A 21550-nucleotide genomic window follows, 5' to 3' on the forward strand; every position below is an offset into this window, starting at 1 on the left:
GATGAGCCTGTCAGTTAGCCTTAATTCTTGCACAGCATCCCGCCTAGCTGACACAATGCTATTTTCCAAATGATTAACAATTCTTTCCCCTCTGGCCTCCTTTAAATCACCCTAATTTTGGCCATCCTACAAGGGTAAAAATTCCAATAACTTTTGAATGGATTATGATAGAGACATGAGGTTTGGACCATTGATTTTCTGAGAGGAGTATCTGCACAATTATAGTATTTACCAATTGTTCAAAAGATCTGTTTTTGATTGGACACCGTACATATTGGTGACCGACTGATGACTGATGCCCAGTCATTCTGAATGGAGGCTAATGACTGTTTCATCTAAATTATACTATAGTGGCATGGAAATATGATATTGCTAAAGTAGGCAAATAATTAGTAGGGCAACTTTATTTTCTAATTTACTTTAGAGAGATGGCAATGTTGCCATTTGCTAGCACAGTTTGTAAAAAATTGCTTTAGCTATTTAGCTAGCAAAAATGCAGTGCTGTCCCCTCAATCTTAGCTAGCTAAAGTTATACTGCACCTAAAGTCAATTTGGTGATATAAAAATAATGACAAGACGTTCCTACTAATTATTTTCCTCCTTTTGAAATGGCATTGTGTTTCCATAATGCACTTTAGATTAAATCTTCATCAGCACCCATTGAGAATGTTCAAGAGAACGAACGTTCAACACAATGAAAAAGTGCAACCCATGAATTACCAAACGCACGCTAGTGCCACGGCAGGCGCACACACACACACACACACACACGACACCAGCTTCCCTTGCTAATGTGAGCAGCTAAATAATGCGTGGTTCAACTTCCACCGAAGGTGATCCATGCCTCCTGTCAATAAGGATGAATGAATATTGATGAAGACATAGATGAGGACATAAATAATAATACATTACTATAATTAATCCCCACTGACTTTTAGTCTCTGGTTTCTCCACGTCGTCTAGCTCTGGAGCAGATTTGGACTTTGCCCTGCAAGACACAAAAAACACATCATTTGCAAATGATCAGTAATATTAATTATCTCTCAAATCAATGTACACTGGAAAACAGATTAATTTGTACAGATTAAATGGTACCCTATTCCCTACATACTGTAGTGCACTACACTTGACAGGGTCCATATGGCTCTGGTCAAAAGTAGTGCACTATATATTGGGAATAGGGTGCCATTTAAGACACGGCCCAGGTTAATGGGGACATGGTTAAGTATTGACTCTTAGAATATACTGTATTAGTTATAGGCTGACGCATGCCTTGTACTTGCTAGTAAGGGAACGCTCAAAATTTTCAGAACTGGGACCCAGAGAAAAATGTGGGAAGGCCATGTTTTTTCAATTTTAGTCAGTCGGAGGGTTTAGTATTTATTTATTTTTTGTCCAGGGGAGGGTGAAGTAATTTATAATCGATTACATTTCAATATTGGTCAATGTTGCCCTTCATCCCTGATTTTTTGCTGAACGCGCAATATCAGGTGCGCCTGTGGTCTCAATCAAATGATCCATAGCATACATGGGGCGGCAGGTAGCCTAGTGGTTAGAGCGTTGGGCCAGTAACCGAAAGGTTGCTAGATCGAATCCCTGAGCTGACAAAGTAAAAATCTGTCATTCTGCCCCTGAACAAGGCAGCTAACCCACTGTTCCTAGGCTGTCATTGTAAATAAGAATTTGTTCTTAACTGACTTAACTTGCCTAGTTAAATAAAGGTTAAAAAAATTAAATAGTAATATTAATACTATAGGCTATAAGCCTGGACTATAAGAAATACATGCTCGAGAAGCACAGCGCAAAGTTACATTTTTAAGAAAATGTACTTCCTGCCCGAGTTTTTGCACTGCTGGTGTAAATAAAATGAGGCTACACTGCATGCACACTGTAGTGGATCGGCTATCCCAAACATGAGCTCTGGCTGGCCTGCTCTGGCTGATGTAAAACATGTTGCGCTGTGTAGCCTACGGTGGCACTTCAGGAGTAACAATCAATCGGAGATGGACAGCACATGTGTGCTGAAAGTAGGCTAAACTCGAGAAGGCCAAATTTAATTTAAACAATTTTCATTTTAATTTGACTAACAACAATAGGGCTTTGTGTTGGAGCCTATTTCTTTCTATTTAAGAAACAAGGAGGTAGGCCTACCTGTTTAACAGATGAAATGATAGGCTACTATACATGATTTGTCACCCAATTCCTTCTTGGTTGACTCATAACATCTCTGCGCATTACTAGTGGCGAGGTAGGCTAAATATGATAGGCTAAAGATGCCTAATAGGCCTAATTAAAAGGATGGTGATAAAGGAACCGAACTATGCTGGGTAGAGCATTCCCAGAGCTCATGCTTGAGCGGCACCAGAGTGAAATTGGAGATGAATGAGATGGAGTGGGAAATGGGAGCCAACTTTTTTTGGAGTGTTGACCCACTGCGCCAAATTAAGCACTTGCGACGCCCCAATCCACTCAGCTCACATGCTCTGGTGTTGCACTAAAAAAATATTATGCTCGTCTCCAGTCATGTAAAATGACGTAGAATTGCACGAAATGTGTTCATAAAAGGCTAGATTTTATGGAAACAGTTAAGTTTAATGGAATACCCACAGTCATACTGTGTGTTTGTCTGTTTGCGACGGAGGAAAAGCCATGGCCATTCTAATGCATGCACACATGCACACCAGGCCTGGGTTTCAAACACTTGAAAAATCCTATCAAAAACTTGATCTGTGCAGGTTTGAGCTTGACTGGCTTAATATACCATTGGAACAGTCCAAAATCTGCGGACCCAGACTATTTCCCATCTGGCTCTCAAGGCAGACTGAAGCAAACGCTCAAAGTATTTGAAAGGTTTTTCGAATATTCTCACCCTGGTCTGACTCACACACACACAACGGATGTCTAGGCTGGACCTTGGCATACACACACTGACCTGTCTGCCATTGATATCTCAGGCTGGACCTTGGCATAGCCACGGGAGTCCCTCACCCTGCCATCCAGCAGAGAAAGGGTTACGGGGTTACAGCAGTAGCAGAGAGAATATAGATACGGGATAGGGGATACAGACAGAAACGGAGAGAGGGGGTACAGAGACAGACAGACATGGACAGACGAACAAATAGAGAGAACAAAACACAGGAAGACCATTAGTGGGAGTTTGAGGTTACTACTCAATGTAAAGTAGACAATAGTGCAGGCAAAAAAATGCAATGATGCAATGATAATGTTTACAATAAGACTTTGAAGATTAAAGCACAGATTTAACACACACAAATCTTAAAGCCTTAAAAGCACTTTAAGATAATTGCTGTAATGACAAAAGTCAAGATCGACGGGCTAGAATAAAAAATATACACTATATATACAAAAGTATGTGGACACACCATCAAATTAGTAAATTCAATTGGTCATGTAGTGTATAATAAATGTAAATAAAACCTTGGCTCTATAAGATGGTAACTAGCATAAGGCAGGCACTAGATCCTCAAACATTTGAAACTATGATTTACATACAAAGAAGCCATTGAACAGAATCAAGTAAAAAAAAATATATTTTGCAGTTGCTATAGTATACGGTATTGTTGATATCTTTGCCTTCATTTTTCTTATTTTTCTCTTTTTCTTTATTTTCTAATCCTTACATTTAGTTTAAAACTGTACATGTAAGACGATGGAAATGGTATTTTGTTTCTTTTGATATTTTTATTTATTTATTTGTTAGTGTACTTGCTTCAGCAAGACCACTGCTGTTATCTGGCATACTTCTCTTTATTAGTGTGCTTGCTGAAAGTATTTAACTCAGCTTGAACTCTAGATTTGCCAATTTATCCTTCTTCCACTACCATAAAAAAATATATATATATATAAATAAAATGCAACATGTAAAGTGAGCTCAATAAAAGATCCCAGAAATGTTCCATATGCACAAAAAACTGTTGTCTCTCAAATTTTGTGCACAAATTTGTTTGCATTCCTGTTAGTGAGCATTTCTCCTTTGCTAAATTAATCCTTCCACCTTACAGGTGTGGCATATCGATAAGCTGATTAAACAGCATGATCATTACACAAGTGCACCTTGTGCTGGGGACAACACCCCTCTAAAATGTGCAGTTTTGCTACACAACACAATGCCACAGATGTCTCAAATATTGAGGGAGCATGCACTTGGCATGCTGACCACACAAACTGTCAGAAACCGTCTCAGGGAAACTCATCTGGGTGTCTGTCGTACTCAGGGTCTTGACCTGACTGCAGTTTGCCGTTGTAACTGACTTCAGTGAGCAAATGTTCACCTTCGACGGCCAATGGCACGCTGGAGAAGTGTGTTCTTCACAGATGAATCAGTTTCAACTGTACCAGGCAGATGGCAGACAGCGTGTATGGCGTCGTGTGGGTCAGCGGTTTGCTGATGTCATTGTTGTTGTGAACAGTGCCCTATAGTGTCGGTGGGTTTATGGTATGGGCAGGCATAAGTTAAGCACAACGAATACAATTGCATTTTATTGATGGCAATTTGAATGCACAGAGATACTGTGACAAGATCCTGAGGCCCACTGTCGTGCCATTCATCCGCCGCCATTACCTCATGTTTCAGCATGATAATGCACGGCCCAATGTTGCAAAGATCGGTACTGAAAATTGGAAGCTGAAAATGGCCCAATTCTTCCATGGCCTGCATACTCAACAGACACGTACCCATTGAGCATGTTTGGATCGACAGCGTGTTCCAGTTCCCACCAATATCCAGCAACTTCACACAGCCATTGAAGAAGACTGGGACAACATTCCACAGGCCACAATCAACAGCCTGATTAACTCTATGCGAAGGAGCTGTGTCACGCTGCATGATGGTGGTCACACCAGAGACTGACTGGTTTTCTGATCCACGCCACCTACTTCATTATTTTTTTTAAGGTATTTGTGACCAACAGATGCATATCTGTATTCCCAGTCATGTAAAATCCATAGATTAGGTCCTAATTAATTTCTTTCAATTAACAGATTTTCTTATATGAACTGTAAGATCTTTGAAATGATTGTATGTTGCGTTTATATTTTTGTTCAGTGTGTATTTGGACTGCACGCAAATATTCTTCAAGAAATTAACTGGGTGGGATGGGAAGGAGGAATTATGGAAAAGAAAAAATACGATATTATTGCAATTCTCTATCACTGTAAACATCTAAACAAAAAAATCTAGGTGAAAATAAAAATAATTCCTGTTATCTATACAGAAGATCAAAATAAAAATGCATTGAAATGGAAGGTGGACCATCATCTAAAAGTTGCTTTGTTCATCTACATAATCAATTTGAGATACTTTAGGATAATTTGGGCATGATGTACAATATAGGTCCCATGACATGCATTGGATTTGTGCCATAAATGCTAAAACGTTAGCATTTGAAAACAGTGCCAGGGAAACTAAACCAAAGCATAGATTGATGTGATACCTTGTCTATAGACTGCTTAAGGAAACCAATATGTAATTTTGTAATTTGGGTGAAATTTCCCTTTGAAGAAAATATTATTATTATTAACCATTGCTGCTGTTCCTGCATTCTGGCATTCTCCATGTGTTGTTGATTAGCAGCCTCTTGGTGCCTCCTCTCCTCCTCCCTCTCTTCCTCCTTCCTCCTTTGCCATCTCAGCTCCTCCTCTTTCCTCTGTCTCCTCTCCTCCTCCTTTTGCTTCTCCCTCTTCCTCTCCTTCTGAAGATGCAGTAGATCTCGCTCCTCCGTTCTCATCCTCTCCTCCTGGCATCGCTGCTCTTCCTCCATTCTCCTCTTCTCCTCCTCCTGTCTTCGCTGTGCCTCCTCCTCTTCCCTCCTCCTCCTCCTCTCTTCCTCCTGGTCCTCCCAGGGAGGGATGGGCTGGCGGAGAGGGCAGAGTAGGCTGATACTCTTGCTGCTTGGCTCCTGAGGAATAGACAGTAAAGGGATAAAGCCAAAGTCAGAGTTTGTGCCTCAGTTTACTACCAGAAAATTATGTTTTGGTTCCTCACTTCTTGGTGGTGTCTGCCCCCGTCAGTCACAGCATCCTGCTGGGCCCGACGCCACTCCTCATCCAGTTTCTCCTGGTCACGACTGTATTTTTCCTGTTTACAAACACACACACACAGTTTCTCTGGAGCTTTGGTCACCCGCCCCCTATACTTACTGACAACAACTTTTAATCACAATCAAACAACAGGTAGGCCTGATCACACACAGAGATGAGACAGCTTACAGGGAGGTGGTCAGAGACCTGGCAGTGTGGTGCCAGGACAACAACCTCTCCCTCAACATCAGTAAGACCAAGGGGCTTATCGTAGACTACAGGAAGCAGGAAGAATAGAGCAGGGTCGAGAGCTTCAAGTTCCTTGTTGTCCACATCAGTAAGGACTTAACATGGTCCACACACACCCACACAGTTGTGAAGAGGACACGAAAGCGCCTCTTCCCCGTCAGGAGGCTGAAAAGATTGGGCATGGGCCGCAGATCTTCAAAAAGTTATACAGCTGCACCATTGAGAGAATGGCTGAATCACCACTTGGTATGGCAACTGCACCGCCCTCGACCGCAAAGTGCTACAGAGGGTGGTGCGGGCGGCCCATGCCATCCAGGACAGCCAAGCTCCATGCCATCCAGGACCTCTATACCATGCAGAAGGCCTGAAAAATTGCCAAAGACTTCAGCCACCCAAGCCATAGACTGTTCTCTCTGCCTCCGTCCGGCAAATGATACCGGAGCATTGGTTCTCGGACAAACAGGCTCCGAGACAGCTTCTACACCCAAACCATAAGACTGCTAAATAGTCCGGATAACCATTTGATTAACTATCTGCAATGACCCTATCTTGCACGGACTCTATGCACACTCACAAGACTCTACCCACACACACTGACACTCTCACGCAAACCCCAACACACACACACACACACACACACACACACACACACACAGAGTGTATAAAACATTAGGAACACCTTCCTAATATTGAGTTGCACCCCATTCTACCCTTAGAACGGGGCATGGACTCTACAAGGTGTCGAAAGCATTCCACAGGGATGCTGGCCTATGTTGACTCTAATGATTCCCACAGTTGTGTCAAGTTGGCTGGATGTCCTTTGGGTGTTGGACCATTCTTGATACACACGGGAAATGGTTGAGCGTGAAAAACCCAGCAGCATTGCAGTTCTTGACACATTCAAACCGGTGTGCCTGCCACCTACAGTGGTTTTTCCTTTAAAAGCTTTGAGCTCATGCCGCGACCGTTAGATGGTGGCATTCTGTCATTGCACCACACTATCACAAGGGGGAGTCACAACGCTGATCTATCGTTAGTCTAAACTGTGGCACAAATTGACTATCTTTTTGTAAATTAATGGAGGTGTTTTTAGTCCGAGAGTCTCTCTTCACTGTCACTAGAGTCCTGCATCAGGCAACAACAACACAAATGTTGGCGGTGGCCCTGGAGTCGAGAGACCCGGGTAAATACAAAAGGGGGAATTACACTTGACATGTGGACTGATGATTTCGAAAAATAGGCACGGTTGGCTTTTTGTTTCTCTTCCTCTAAAAACAGAAATAAATCATTCTAAATAACAAACTGGATTTATTTACCAGTGTGAAAGATTTATAGTCCCTCGATATAAAGTGAGTTCTTCTTTGCTGTTGTGAAGAAGTCTTTAATAAAGAAATGTTTAATCTGCTCATGTGTGATCAATTATTTTTGACATTGTGGTTACAATGAATAATGTAAACAAAATAAATCAAATAAATCCTATTCATAATGAATAGGATTTATTTGTTGCAAGCTTCATTATAATTTTTTTACTTACTATATTACGTATTGGATCACAAAAAATATAACTTTTACATTACCGTGTAGTTTACCAATAAAATGAACTGACAGGGATGTGGACATACTCGGTATACATATCCCGAAAGAAAGAAATGATCTCACTCCAACAATTTTTAATAGAAAGTTCGTAAAAAATAGTTATGATCTTGCTACCTGTCTATTTGTGGAAAAATCACCCTGAATAACTCTTTAGTCAAATCAAAGTTGACCTATTTGCTTATGTTTTTGCCTACACCTACTGATTCTGTGATTACCAAACATCATACAACCGCAAAATATTGGATAAAGCACTTACACAAATCCGGCTGTTTTTTAAATTTTGCTATTGGAGTGACTAAATGTATTACAATTGAATTTGAATTAACTGAATGATGAGTATGAAGAAGAAGAGAGTGATTGAATTTAAAACAATAGTGTAAGAATTGCTCTTCCTCTGTCTCGCGCACACAAAAACAAAAAAAATACAGCTTCTTCTGACAACGTGGGAAAAAAGTGTAACTGGACAATGTAACATGCATATAGATGCATATACGGTATTTGTTCATCAACATCTTTATGCGTTTTGTTGATAAAATGATATAAAAAAAATACAAAATGCAGATGTTTATTTCAACTACATCATTTAAGGCAGACCAGCAGAAAGAGAAACATTCTCTGGAGGGCAGAGATACAGGCCACAGATCCAGAGCCACGCGGCATTGGCGCAAGGCGGAGAATGACGCGTTGAAGAGGGTGAAGAACAAAATGGAGTCAATCAATCCATGCCAGGCACACCTGTGAGCTCTGAAACTCCACCTCCGGCGGGCAGAGGCAACAAATGTGGCGAGTTAGTCAGGTCATCGGTTCACCCTGACATCTCCATTCCTCTTCTGACAACAGAACTTGACAAACTGCTCACCAGGCACAGCAAGGGCCGTCTGGACCGTTATGCTGTTCTGCTAATCCAAGCACGTGTAACCGAAGAGAGATACCACGAGTGGACACAGAATACCAACTGGGATGGATCCAGAGGCAAATGTGGCTTACCAGTGAATCTCCGAGTGTTCATCGTGAATACTGTCTCAGAGGTTTCTGTCCATGACTGATACAACCCGAAAAAGCATTAAAGACAGAGTTAATGAGTACTTGAGGTCACCGAGAAAGTCTGGTCATGGGCTGCTCTCCCTTATGTAAGGAATTAGGCACTTTACTATGTTTACTATGTAAGTTACAGTAAACATCTCATTGTCCTGTTGTTTTTAGTCTGACTGCACAGTAGCCTAATACACATATGCAATTTAAAAGAGTTATTTTATCGAATTCAATAATATATATAATATATAATAATATATAATACCACTGTAAAGGCTGTGTTTTTATTTTTAGTTTACAGTAGTGATGGACAGTTGGAGGCATTTCCAAAAACATGTTTTCAAATACAACCTGTGAACTCTGCAAACAACGTGTCGGATAAAGCATATAACGTACAGTATTTGTTCATCAACATCTCTATGCTTTCGTTAATGAAAAAAAAAGATAAAAATACTCTTTCAAAATGCAGATGTTTATTTCAACTACATTTTAGTTGCTCCACGACCACGGGTAAAACCTTGCTGAGATGATCAATGTATTTGATGCATCGTTGTATCGTCAGTTTCTCAAGCCAAAACGTCTAGATGGCCTTCGCCAGTTCATCTTTGCTTGTCGGCTTGGCAGAGTTACGGATGAATGTTGTCAGTTGATGCCAAACAAGTTTGATCGGGTTTAAATCAGGAGACCGACATGTAGAGATGAAAAAAAAGATTTTGCATTCGGCGTTACACAGGCACCTGATGATAGTTTGCGAATTGCACTGTCCATAACCATAAACCCCAAGTCTAACAGTATTTTACCGACATGTTTAATTATTCAAGGCTTCCTTTCTCTTCTCTGTGCTGGAGTTCTTTTAAGAATACAAAAGAAGCCTTCCACCCTTGATGGGCGATCAGCAGGACAATAGCAGGTCAATAGACTCTTACCGAGTCCACCAAATCCATTGTTTTCTAACCACATCTGGATGGATCCATAACGAATTACCATAGGAATAAATATCACTGAATGACAGAAATATTGGAATAAAGTAGGCTAATGAAGCAACACATTGTTCCTTACTGGAACACCCAGAGTCATCCAATTGTTATGATAGGACTTGAAGCAATAGCCTACCCGCCTGTGGTCGACTATTTCAGCACCGTTTCACGCTGCTCTGAGACAAGCATGGGGAATGGTCTTGATAAATCAATGAGATTTTTATTTTCACTGAATCGCCGTTTGGATATTGGTTAGTCTACAATTAGGGTGTGGAAATGTTAGGATTATTTTGCTCTTCACTCGCAGTCACTTAGTAACCTACTCACATTGTACAGCGACTTATTTCCTGGAATAGAAACAAAAAAATCGATCCCATATACTATGTTCTTAAAAAAAAAAAAAAATCTCTAGTACAGCCAATATTAAAAACAGTCAAATGCTTCTCAAAGATGCCCTCTGGTGGTCAAACTAGCACTAACTAGCATTAAATGTCAACAATGGCTGACACTTAAATAACGTGCCATAGAATTCTGCGGCAGCCCGCAAGCTGTGCTGCAGTACGACGCAACTTTTAAAGGAAGAACCACTGTACTAACATACCCCACTCAAATGCACTTAAATATTTTGTCTTGCCCATTCACCATCTGAAAGGCACACATACACAATCCATGTCTCAATTGTCTCAAGGATTAAAAATCCTTCATTAACCCCTCCTCCCCTTCATCGACACTGATTAAAGTGGATTTGACCATTTACATCAATAAGGGATCACAGATTTCACCTGGATTCACCTGGTCAGTCTGTCATGGAAAGAGCAGGTGTTCCTAATGTGTATGTTGCAGCTACTGTGTTCTTTATTTTACTCTTAGCATTATCTATCCAGGCCTTATATGTACAGTGCCTTCAGAAAGCATTCATACCCCTTGAATTATTCCACATTTTGTTTTCGCAGCCTGAATTCAAAATGAAAATATAAAAAATATTTAAAAAATACCCATCTTCACACAATATGCCATGACGAAAAACTGAAAAACATGTTTAGACATTTTTCAAATTCATTGAAAATGAAATGCATGAATAGATAATTTACATAAGTATTCACACCCGAGTCAATACTTTGTCGAAGCTGCTTTGGCGGCGATTACAGTTGTGAAGTCTCTAAGCTCTTTCCCCACCTGGATTGTGCAACATTTGCCCATAATTATTTCAGAATTCTTCAAGCTCTGTCAATTTGGCTGTGGATCATTGCTAGACAACCATTTTCAGGTCTTGCCATAGATTTTCAAGCCAATTTAAGTCAAAACTGTAACTCGGCCACTCAGGAACATTCACTGTCTTCTTGGTAAGCAACTCCAGTGTAGGTTTGGCCTTGTGTTTTAGGTTATTGTCCTGCTGAAAGGTGAATTCATCTCCCAGTATCTGGTGGAGAGCAGACTGAACCAAGTTCTCCTCTAGGGTTTTGCCTGTGCTTAAGCTCCATTCAGTTATTTTTTATCCTGTTAAACTCCCCAGTTCTTAATGATTACAAGCATACACATAACACGATGCAGCCACCACTATGGTTAAACATATGACGAGTGGTACAAAGTAATGTGTTGTATTGGATTTGTCCCAAACATAACACTTTGTATTCAGGACAAAAAGTGAATTGCTTAGCCACATTTTTTGCAGTATTACTTTAGTGCCTTGTTGCAAACAGGATGCATGTTTTGGAATATTTTTTATTCTGTACATGCTTCCTTCTTTTCACTATCAAATAGGTTAGCATTGTGGAGTAACTACAATGTTGTTGTTCCATCCTCAGTTTTGTCCTATCACAGTGGTTTTAAAGTAACCATTGGCCTCATGGTGAAATCCCTGAGTGGTTTCCTTCCTCTCCGGCAACCGAGTTAGGAAGGACGCCTGTATCTTTGTAGTGACTGGGTGTATTGATACACCATCCAAAGTGTAAATAACTTCACCATGCTCAAAGGGATATTTAATGTATGCTTTCTTTATTTATCCATCTACGAATAGGTGCCCTTCTTTGCGAGGCATTGGAAAACCTCCCTGGTCTTTGTGGTTCAATCTGTGTTAGAAATTCACTGCATGTGTGGGGTGCAGAGAGTCTAATTCACTTAGTATGTGTCTTGTTAAGCACATTATTACTCCTGGACTTTAGGTTTAACTTAACAAAGGGGTTGAATACTTATTGACTGAAGACAATTTTTTAAATTTAATTTGTAGAAAAGAAAAAAAAACATAATTCCACTTTGACATTATGCGGTATTGTGTGTAGGCCAGTGACCAAAAATCTAAATTTAATCAATTTTAAATTCAGGCTGTAACATCAATAAATTATGGAAAAAGTCAAGGGGTGTGAATACTTTCTGAAAGTCCAAATATCTCATACCCCTGCACATTTATGTATTACTGGTAAACAAGAATAGCTTTATTCTTGTTTATTTAATTTTTTTGTACTTTATTCCTCATGTTTTCTTTCTCATTTTCAACTGTAAATCACTGGGAAAGGGCTTGTAAGTAAGCATTTCAAGTCTACACGGGTTGTAATTGGCGCATGTGACAAATATCATTTGATTTGAGATATATACTGAACATAAATATAAATGCAACAATTTCAACGATTTTACTGAGTAACAGTTCCTATAAGGAAATCTGTCACCTGAAATAAATTCCTTAGGCCCTAATCTATGGATTTCTCATGGCTGGGCAGGGGGACAGCCACGGGTGGGCCTGGGAGGGGCTAGGCCCACGCACTTCCAAGCCAGGCCCACCCACTGGGTAGCCAGATGAGAATGAGTTTCTCTCCACAAAAGTTTTTTTATTACAGACAGAAATACTCCACAGTTTCATCAGCTGTCTGGGTGGCTGATTTCAGATGATCCCGCAGGTGAAAAAGACGGATGTGGAGGTCCTGGGCTGGCATGGTTACACATGGTCTGCGGACCTACTGCCAAATTCTCTAAAATGACGTTGCAGGCGGCATATGGTAGAGAAAATAACAAATTCTCTGGCAACAGCTTTGGTGGACATTCCTGCAGTCAGCATGCCAATTGCGCACTCCCTCAAAACGTGAGACATCTGTGGCATTGTGCTATGTGAGAAAACTGCACATTTTAGAGTGGCCTTTTATTGTCCACAGCACAAGGTACACCTGTGTAATGATGATGCTTTTTAATCCGCTTCTTGATATGACACACCTGTCAGGTGGATGGATTATCTTGGCAAAGGAGAAATGCTCACTAACAGGGGTGTTAACAAATTTGTGCACAAAATTTGAGAGAAATAAGCTTTTTGTGCTTATACAACATTTCTGGGATCTTTTATTTCAGCTCATGAAACATAGGACCAACACTTTACATGTTGAGTTTATATTTTTGTTCAGTATAATTTCACAGTAGGTAAAGTGTCTTCGCTCATACAACAACTGACATCCCTGAAATCCTGACAAGGAAGAAATTGCCATATTTTAGTCTACCAAAACCCAACAAAGGGCAATAGAAAGACAAGCTAGACAAATTACATAAGATCCAAGACTAACAGGACCTAACTCCTGACCATGAAAACAGAAACAATCCCAGATGTTTCACCTCAAACCGCTCAGTTTGTTTTTACAAGCTGTATACTCCAGCTACGTCCCCCAAAGTAGGTGAACTTGGGTAGAAGCTTGGCAGAAAATCTATCCGTCTCACTAAGAAATTAGGCCGTTTGACCTGCGGGGAATATAGAGTGGAGGAACAACGAGCCTTGGCCTCTAGTCTACAGCTGCTCTGCAGGGGTCAGGTTGGACACCTTTTGAAGCAAGGTCTATGTAATGTAAAGTGGAACCAAATGTTCTACTGTGGACACAGATGCACATGAGTCCACACACATGAGCCCACACACACACACCTCAAAACAACCCCACCACCAACACACACTACAGTGTTTCACCTGTAGAAGTCTCTCCTGCTCTTTCTGCCATTTCTCCTGCCTCCGGCGCTCCTCCTCCAGGTCCCAGGACCAGTGGTTAGAGGAGGGAGCGATGGAGGGAACGGGCATCTGACGGAAGAGAGACATTGCCTTTATAGGTCAAACTTATCCTGCCATTACACTAATAACAACATTCTTTCCCCCTATCTGATGCTTGAATACAAGTAATTCAATCAACAAAACTACTTGAGTCTCCCCAACCCTTATACATATTTTCATGCATTTCACTAGTTTTTTTATTTCATTGTTTCATTGTTTATGTATTAACGTGCTACCCATGTACAGTAGGTTATTCCTTCCGTGAGCCTTTTCAAAGTGAGCCGCAGAGGACTCCGTCCACTCAAGTTATCATAATTATCATCCAGTTTCAAAGACTGTGCATTGTACAATACTCAACGACACAAAGGTTGGGGAATTTGGGCTAGTATTCTCTGCCCTGTAGTCAAGGTAACTGGGCAATCAAGGAGTTTAAGGGCGCAACGGATCCCGCCCCTCGGGTGGTAGTTAAATAACCCATAACTATTCCACACAGTAAAGATGTCACTCACAAAGAAGCTGTCATGCTCGAGAACACAGTTCAGAGCAAAACCCCCAACCACTTGTTTTAGAAAACAACATTTTGTAAATTTTAAATAGTATTACTTACATCTGGTATCGCAGAATCTGATCCTCCTTGAAAAAATAACAAACATAATCAAATGGCTCTAATGTTTATAGTTATATCTCAGAGTGCTATACATCATTCAGTATGCTGCCAGGCCAAGTGCCCTGTTTTTATATTCCAAAATACTATATTATTGCCACGTTTGTCAAGACAACTGAACGTTTGCTAAAGCGGACACAGACTGGCACCCAGGATAGATGTGATACATTTATTTAAATGAATACCTCAACTCTTGTCTGAGGTAGAGTTTGTGTTTAGATTTGAGTGTTTAAACTTCTAAAACGATTAAATGGTGTTAAAACTTTAACCAAACCCTCAGCTATAATTCGAGATGTTTTAAGATCAAGCCTGAAGCAAACAAAATGTATTTTTAAATTCACCTCCAGTGTTGCCAATAATGCCACAAGGATTCTACTTTTTGACAGAATACCAGTCTTGGATATTCTGTTAAATAGTAGGCACCAACATACTGTTGGTGTGGTACCGAAGCACATCACACTAACTAGATTCAATGTATTAACATCTCATGAAAATCAAAATCATTTTAAAACAGATCACAACAAGCATGCACAAGATGCAAACAGGAATAGGACACAAACATCCAAATAAGTCACCAAAAATCATGTTGATATGTTGATGCATGCAGAAGCATTGGCTATTAGTAAAAACACAAGATCACCAGCATAGCACAGCACAGCCTGCAAGGTTGAGTGGGAGGGCAGCCAATGTGTGACACCTGGACATCACACCGACATACCGTACCACACACCTGACTACACATGGCACCTGAGTTAGTATAACTTTTCAGGCTTAAGAGCCATAGATGCACGTACAGTGAAGTCCGGAAATTATTGACACCCGTGCTAAAGGAGTAAATATGACTGTATCAAATAAATACGCTAAATTGTATGCAAAAACAAAAAGGGGGGAATTACATTATTTGATACTTTCAGTACCATCCAAAAGTTTGGACACACCTACTCATTCAAGGGTTTTTATTTTATTTTATTTTTTACTATTGTCTACATTGTAGAATAATAGTGAAGACATCAAAACTGTGAAATAACACACATGGAATCATGTAGTAACCAAAAAGTGTTAAACAAATCAAAATATAGTTTATATGTGAGATTCTTCAAAGTAGCCACCCTTTGCCTTGATGACAGCTTTGCACACTCTTGGCATTCTCTCAACCAGCTTCATGAGGTAGTCACCTGGAATGCATTTCAATTAACAGGTGTGCCTTGTTAAAAGTTAAATAGTGGAATTTCTTTCCTTCTTAATGTGTTTGAGCCAATCAGTTGTATTGTGATAAGGTAATGGTGGTATACAGAAGATAGTCCTATTTGGTAAAAGACCAAGTCCATATTATGGAAAGAACAGCTCAAATAAGCAAATAGAAATGAACGTCTACCATTAAGACATGAAGGTTACTCAATTTTGAAAATGTCAAGAACTTTGAAAGTTTCTTCAAGTGAAAACCATCAAGCGCTATGATGAAACTGGCTCTCATGAGGACAGCCACAGGAAAGGAAGACCCAGAGTTACCTCTGCTGCAGAGGATAAGTTCATTAGTTACCAGCCTCAGAAATTACAGCCCAAATAAATGCTTCACAGAGTTCAAGTAACAGACACATCAACATCAACTGTTCAGAGGAGACTGCGTGAAATCAGGCCTTCATGGTCAAATTTCTGCAAAGAAACCACTACTAAAGGACACCAATAATAAGAAGAGACTTGCTTGGGCCAAGAAAACGAGCAATGGACAGTACACCGAACCCAAACCGGCTGCGCGCGTGCGCCATCATGCATAAATTAATTTTGTCCCCCTACACCAAACGCGATCACGACACGCAGGTTAAAATATAAAAACAAACTCTGAACCAATGGCATTAATTTGGGGACAGGTCGAAAAGCGTCCTCTAATCCGACAATTAATCGACACATAAAACGGCCAACCGAATCGTTTCTAGTCATCTCTCCTCCTTCCAGGCTTTTTCATCTTTGAACTTATATGGTGATCGCATCTAAACTTTCATAGTTTTACCACGACTACCGGCAAAACAGTTGGTCTTTCAATCACCCACGTGGGTTTAACCAATGAGAAGATGGCACGTGGGTACCTGCTTCTATAAACCAATGAGGAGATGGGAGAGGCAGGACTTTCAGCGCGATATGCGTCAGAATTAGGAATAACTTCTATTTTAGCCCTTGGCAACGCAGACGTGCGTTGGTTCGCGCGAGCAGTGTGGGTGCAATAATTGAATAACATGGATTTCTATATTTATTTTGCGACGCTCGCGCATGCAAAGTGTCCAGTCTGGTCAGCATGTTAGACCTGTGGAAATCTGTCCTTTGGTCTAATGAGTCCAAGATTTTTGGTTCCAACCGCTGCGTCTTTGTGAGACACAGAGTAGGTGAATGGATGATCTCGGCATGTGTGGTTCCCACCATAAAGCATGGCGGAGGAGGTGTGATGGTGCTTTGCTGGTGACACTGTCTGTGATTTATTTAGAATTCAAGGCACACTTGAAGGCATCCCATCTGGTTTGCTTAGTAGGACTATCATTTGATTTTCAACAGGACAATGACCCAACACACCTCCAGGCTGTGTAAGGGCTATTTGACCAAGAAGGAGAGTGATGGAGTGCTGCATCAGATGACCTTGTCTCAACAATCCCCCGACCTCAACCCAATTGAGATGGTTTGGGATGAGTTGGACCGCAGAGTGAAGGAAAAGCAGCCATCAAGTGCTCAGCATATGTGGGAACTCCTTCAAGACTGTTGGAAAAGCATTCCAGGTGAAGCTGGTTGAGAGAATGCCAAGACTATGCAAAGCTGCCATCAAGGCAAACATGCAGTCTACCCTTTGGAGCTTTAAAGTGCTGTTGAAGACACTACTTTCTCATCAAGTGTTTCCCAACCCTCTCCTGAGGGATCCTCAGACAGTTCTCAATGTGGTTGTAGCCCTGAACTAGTACACCTGATTCAACTAATCAAGGCAGCTCAGGGCTGCAACAAAAATGTTGATGGATTGCTGGTCCCACAGGAGAGGGTTGGGAAACACTGATCTAAACTCACTGGACTCAGACAGCATGCCAGTGTCTCAGGTGTGGCAATTGGAGGTGTGGAGAGAATCACTGCACACTCAACCCTGTTTACCACAGAGGTAGACTAGTGCACTGCCACTGGGCCCTGAGAAGCCTGGGGGGCGGGGGACGGAAAAAGGCAGTGGCTTCAAAGACTGAACCTAAAAACAAAAAAAGCAGCAGGCCGAACATGGAGCCCTGAGGAACTCCTGAGTATTCAACTTTTTTGTCTCAACCTTCCCGTAATCATCTAAATTTAAAAAACAATTGATCATAATGATTAGGTTAAGTCATAGTTGAGCCAAAAACGTTTATACCAGGTAGGTCCATAGGAGAACCACTGGGATAGAGGGAAAGAGAGAAGCCCAGAGCACCCAGCCTCCTGATAGTAACACAGACTACTGATAATAACCCGTCACCAAAACCAGAGCACAGTCAGGGCCTTTTTTACCTTGTTCAAAAAACTCTGACCTCCGTTTTAAGTTTTTCAAAGATATGGGTTCTACAGACTCTACGTGAGAGATGGAGAAATCAGAACAGGAACACAGAGTGTAAGAGAGGAGCTGGGAGAGAAACATTGTAGTAATAGCTTCCACATTATCATGGTATGGGTAACTTCTATCAAAATCTACATTATCCCCCACTGAAAACATAACAATTTCATTAGGATTAAGTCGTCACACTCAAAATAAAAACCGAACTTATGTAAGCTCAGGCCAGCTCTTTCCAAAGTGCTCACATAAACATATCCAACATTACAAGCAAACAGAACATCATAATATCATCAGTACATAATTGAGCAATGAGCGTTTCACCACCAAAAAACACATACAGTCCCAAAGTGAGAATGTTGTCATTGCTTTCTCAAGCTTGTTCCTGTTAATAAAGGCGAGTCATAAACTCTCTGGTTAGCATCTCTGCTCTATGCTCTTTACCTTTGTTTCTCATGGTCACCGTCTTGTCACGGGAACCTCCATTCAATCCAATGGATGCCACATCCTGCAACAAGATTAAGGAAAATCCTGTTGAGAACTGTTTGGGGTTTAACCAATACATGTTATTAAATGGGATCATGCGACTAACAAAAATCGACCGTTTTTCAAAATGATGTCCTATATCAATGCCCTTAGCGACTGTTTCACAACATATTTGCAACTTTGTGATAATGCAATATCTTATCTGGGTATTGGTGAGACACATAAGAAAGCTAACAAGAAACACTTGAACCCTATCAACACCAGGAGGTCTTCGTGTAAAACTCACAATGATTTGTTGGATGGCGATTTCCTTGGTGGTTTCTATGGATCCCTGAGATGTGAAAGCCAAGCTGGTGGTTGAGTTAACAGTGGCTGTGTTGGGGGAACCTAGAAGTGTTGGATGACGATTCATACTGGTCAGATTGATGGTCTTATGGCTTTTACACGGCAGGGAAGGTAGGTCTCTGTCCCAGTCTGAACATCGCAGACACATGACAATGGCAAAGAATCAAAGGGGTGTGTGTGTGTGAGAGAGAGTGAAAGATAGGATGTATGTGTATGTGTGTAAGAGAGAGTATGTGTGTGTGTGAGAGGGTGAAATATAGAATGTATATGTGTGTGAGAGAGTATGTGTGTGTGAGAGAGGGTGAAATATAGAATGTATGTGTATGTGTGTGTGTGAGAGAGTGAAAGATAGAATGTATGTGTGTGTGAGAGAGTATGTGTGTGTGTGTGTAAAAGCATAATATTAGGAAAGGTACTTTAAAAGTACTACTATACAACTATAGGACAAAGTACAGACGCTACAGCTTGGACGGGAAAATAAGATTGTTTTGTTATTCTAAAGAACAGCGGGAGGATTTAGAAACCACCTTCCCAAGCCATGCACAATCTACAAACCCCTAGGATTTACCAACAGGCTTACACGCTCTCCTGCAAAAGTGTCTACTATAGAACTTAATAGACGGATTAATGTTTCGGTGGTGTAATCGTGTTATAATAGCATGTGTAAGCCTGTTGGGGAAAACATACTGTAAATATACCAAGTTTGGACCCGTCGGACCCTGTACCCGAGTTTGGGTTAATTCTCCATAAGGTAGGCACCACATAAGGAATGCACACAGGAGAACAGAGGGAAGACAGAAACAGACAGAGATAAACATTCAGAAACACACACACACACAAACAGACAGAGAAGGGAAGAAAGAAACAGAAGTACTGAAACACAGGCAGACGAAAAGTAAAACAGACAGACAGCCAAAACTAAAAGGTTATCCTTAAGGACCTCAGTCACCCAAGCCAAGGTCTGTTCACTCTGCTACCATCGAGCAGACAGAGACGGTACAGGTGCATCAGAGCCAGGACTGAGAAACAGCTATCAGGCCATCAGACTGTTGAACAGCCATCACTAACGGCTACCTGCCCGGTACTCTGTCCTGCACCTTGAGACTAATGCTCCATGTATATACTGTAGAGACATTGAATACTGGTGACTTCATACACTGTTAATATACTGTTGTTTAATCACTGTGTATGTATATACTGTAGAGACATTGAAGACTGGTGACTTCATACACTGTTAATATACTGTTGTTTAATCACTGTGGATGTATATACTGTATTCTTGACATAGCTCATTCTACTATACCTAATACTGGACCGACCCTTTTCTTTTCCAAATGATATACTGTCTATACACACCACATATTTATATTCTGGACTCTGACACTGCTCACTCTAATATATCTACTTTGAATTGTTAATAGGACTCGTTTTGACATTTTATCAGATTTTTAGATTGTGTATTTGTATTGTATTTGCTAGACATTCTACTGTGCTATTGGAGCTAGTAACAAGAATTTTGCTGCACCTGCTATAACACCTACAAATCTGTGTACGCGATCAATGCTTCTACACCTGCATTGCTTGCTGTTTGGGGTTTTAGGCTGGGTTTCTGTACAGCACTTTGATATATCAGCTGATGTAAGAAGGGCTTTATAAATCAATTTGATTTGAATAAACTTTGATTTGATTTTATCCCAGAATAGACTAGAAAACTATCGAGACAATGAAATTATAATTAAACTGCCATGAAATAATTGAGCAAAACAATTTACTGACCAATTCAATGTGTCACAATAGTTTACCAACACAACAAATAAACACAAACAACACTGACACTAAAAATACAAATTCTCGACGTGCCTCAAACAAACCACCACCCACAGACATTTGCACGCACGCACGCACACACACGCCCGCACACTCTCGCTCTCCAGTCGTCTACTCACTGTTCCTGCCGTGGCGACGTATGTCCATGGAGAGGCTGCCCTGCTGCAGGGCCTGCTCTGTGCTGCTCTTCCACTCGCGGTAGCTCATCTCTGCCACCCTGTGCCCGCTAACCGCCAGCACCTCGTCTCCCACCTGCAGTTGGCACAGCTCCGCTGGGCTGCCTGGGAGGGCACAGAGATGGGCAGAGAGGTCAGATAAACAGGGTTCTGATGTAGACCATGTAATGTGGAGGGCACAGGGGGTGAGATAGAGAGGACAGGTGTCAGAGTAGCAATGTAGAGTTCAAGATAAGGGTAAGATGTCACAATAGAAAGACATGCCAGAGAAAAATTATTTGCAGAAACTCGTTACTAAAGACAGAGTCATCTATGGTTCTCCGAATAATATTTTAAGGCAGATGTTCTCTTTTCTGTCTCATCCTCTCCCACTGAAGGAAGATTATGGTAAGGAATTATTTCCAAATAATATAATAAATGGAAAATTAACAAATGTACAGAAAGATCCGTGCGAAGGCCAAATTACAGAGGAAGAACTTTTTGAGGCTATTAAATCCTTTCAGTCTGGAAAAACCCCAGGGCTTGATGGCATACCGGTAGAGGGAAATCAAGTATTTTTTTATATACTAAAAGCTCCATTGCTAGATTGTTTTAACTACTCCTATA

General features: G+C 40.9%; 1 protein-coding gene across 3 annotated transcripts in view; it reads right to left on the reverse strand.

Annotated features, from left to right (window-relative positions):
- The window catches only part of LOC120064476 (LIM domain only protein 7-like), an 81741-nt gene that overhangs the window by 6148 nt on the left and 54043 nt on the right, over positions 1-21550 (reverse strand). For all 3 annotated transcript variants that reach the window (XM_039015073.1, XM_039015074.1, XM_039015075.1), the window contains 10 exons: positions 20888-21049; positions 18883-19070; positions 18555-18618; positions 18071-18130; positions 14513-14538; positions 13828-13935; positions 6005-6097; positions 5542-5918; positions 2933-2989; positions 933-988 (listed from right to left, as the gene is read on the reverse strand). In XM_039015073.1, the coding sequence (XP_038871001.1) occupies positions 933-988; positions 2933-2989; positions 5542-5918; positions 6005-6097; positions 13828-13935; positions 14513-14538; positions 18071-18130; positions 18555-18618; positions 18883-19070; positions 20888-21049 (1191 nt within the window). The remainder of the gene's footprint in view (positions 1-932; positions 989-2932; positions 2990-5541; positions 5919-6004; positions 6098-13827; positions 13936-14512; positions 14539-18070; positions 18131-18554; positions 18619-18882; positions 19071-20887; positions 21050-21550) is intronic.

This window comes from Salvelinus namaycush, chromosome 19, assembly GCF_016432855.1.
Source record: "Salvelinus namaycush isolate Seneca chromosome 19, SaNama_1.0, whole genome shotgun sequence".
In the NCBI taxonomy this organism is placed as follows: Eukaryota; Metazoa; Chordata; class Actinopteri; order Salmoniformes; family Salmonidae; genus Salvelinus; species Salvelinus namaycush.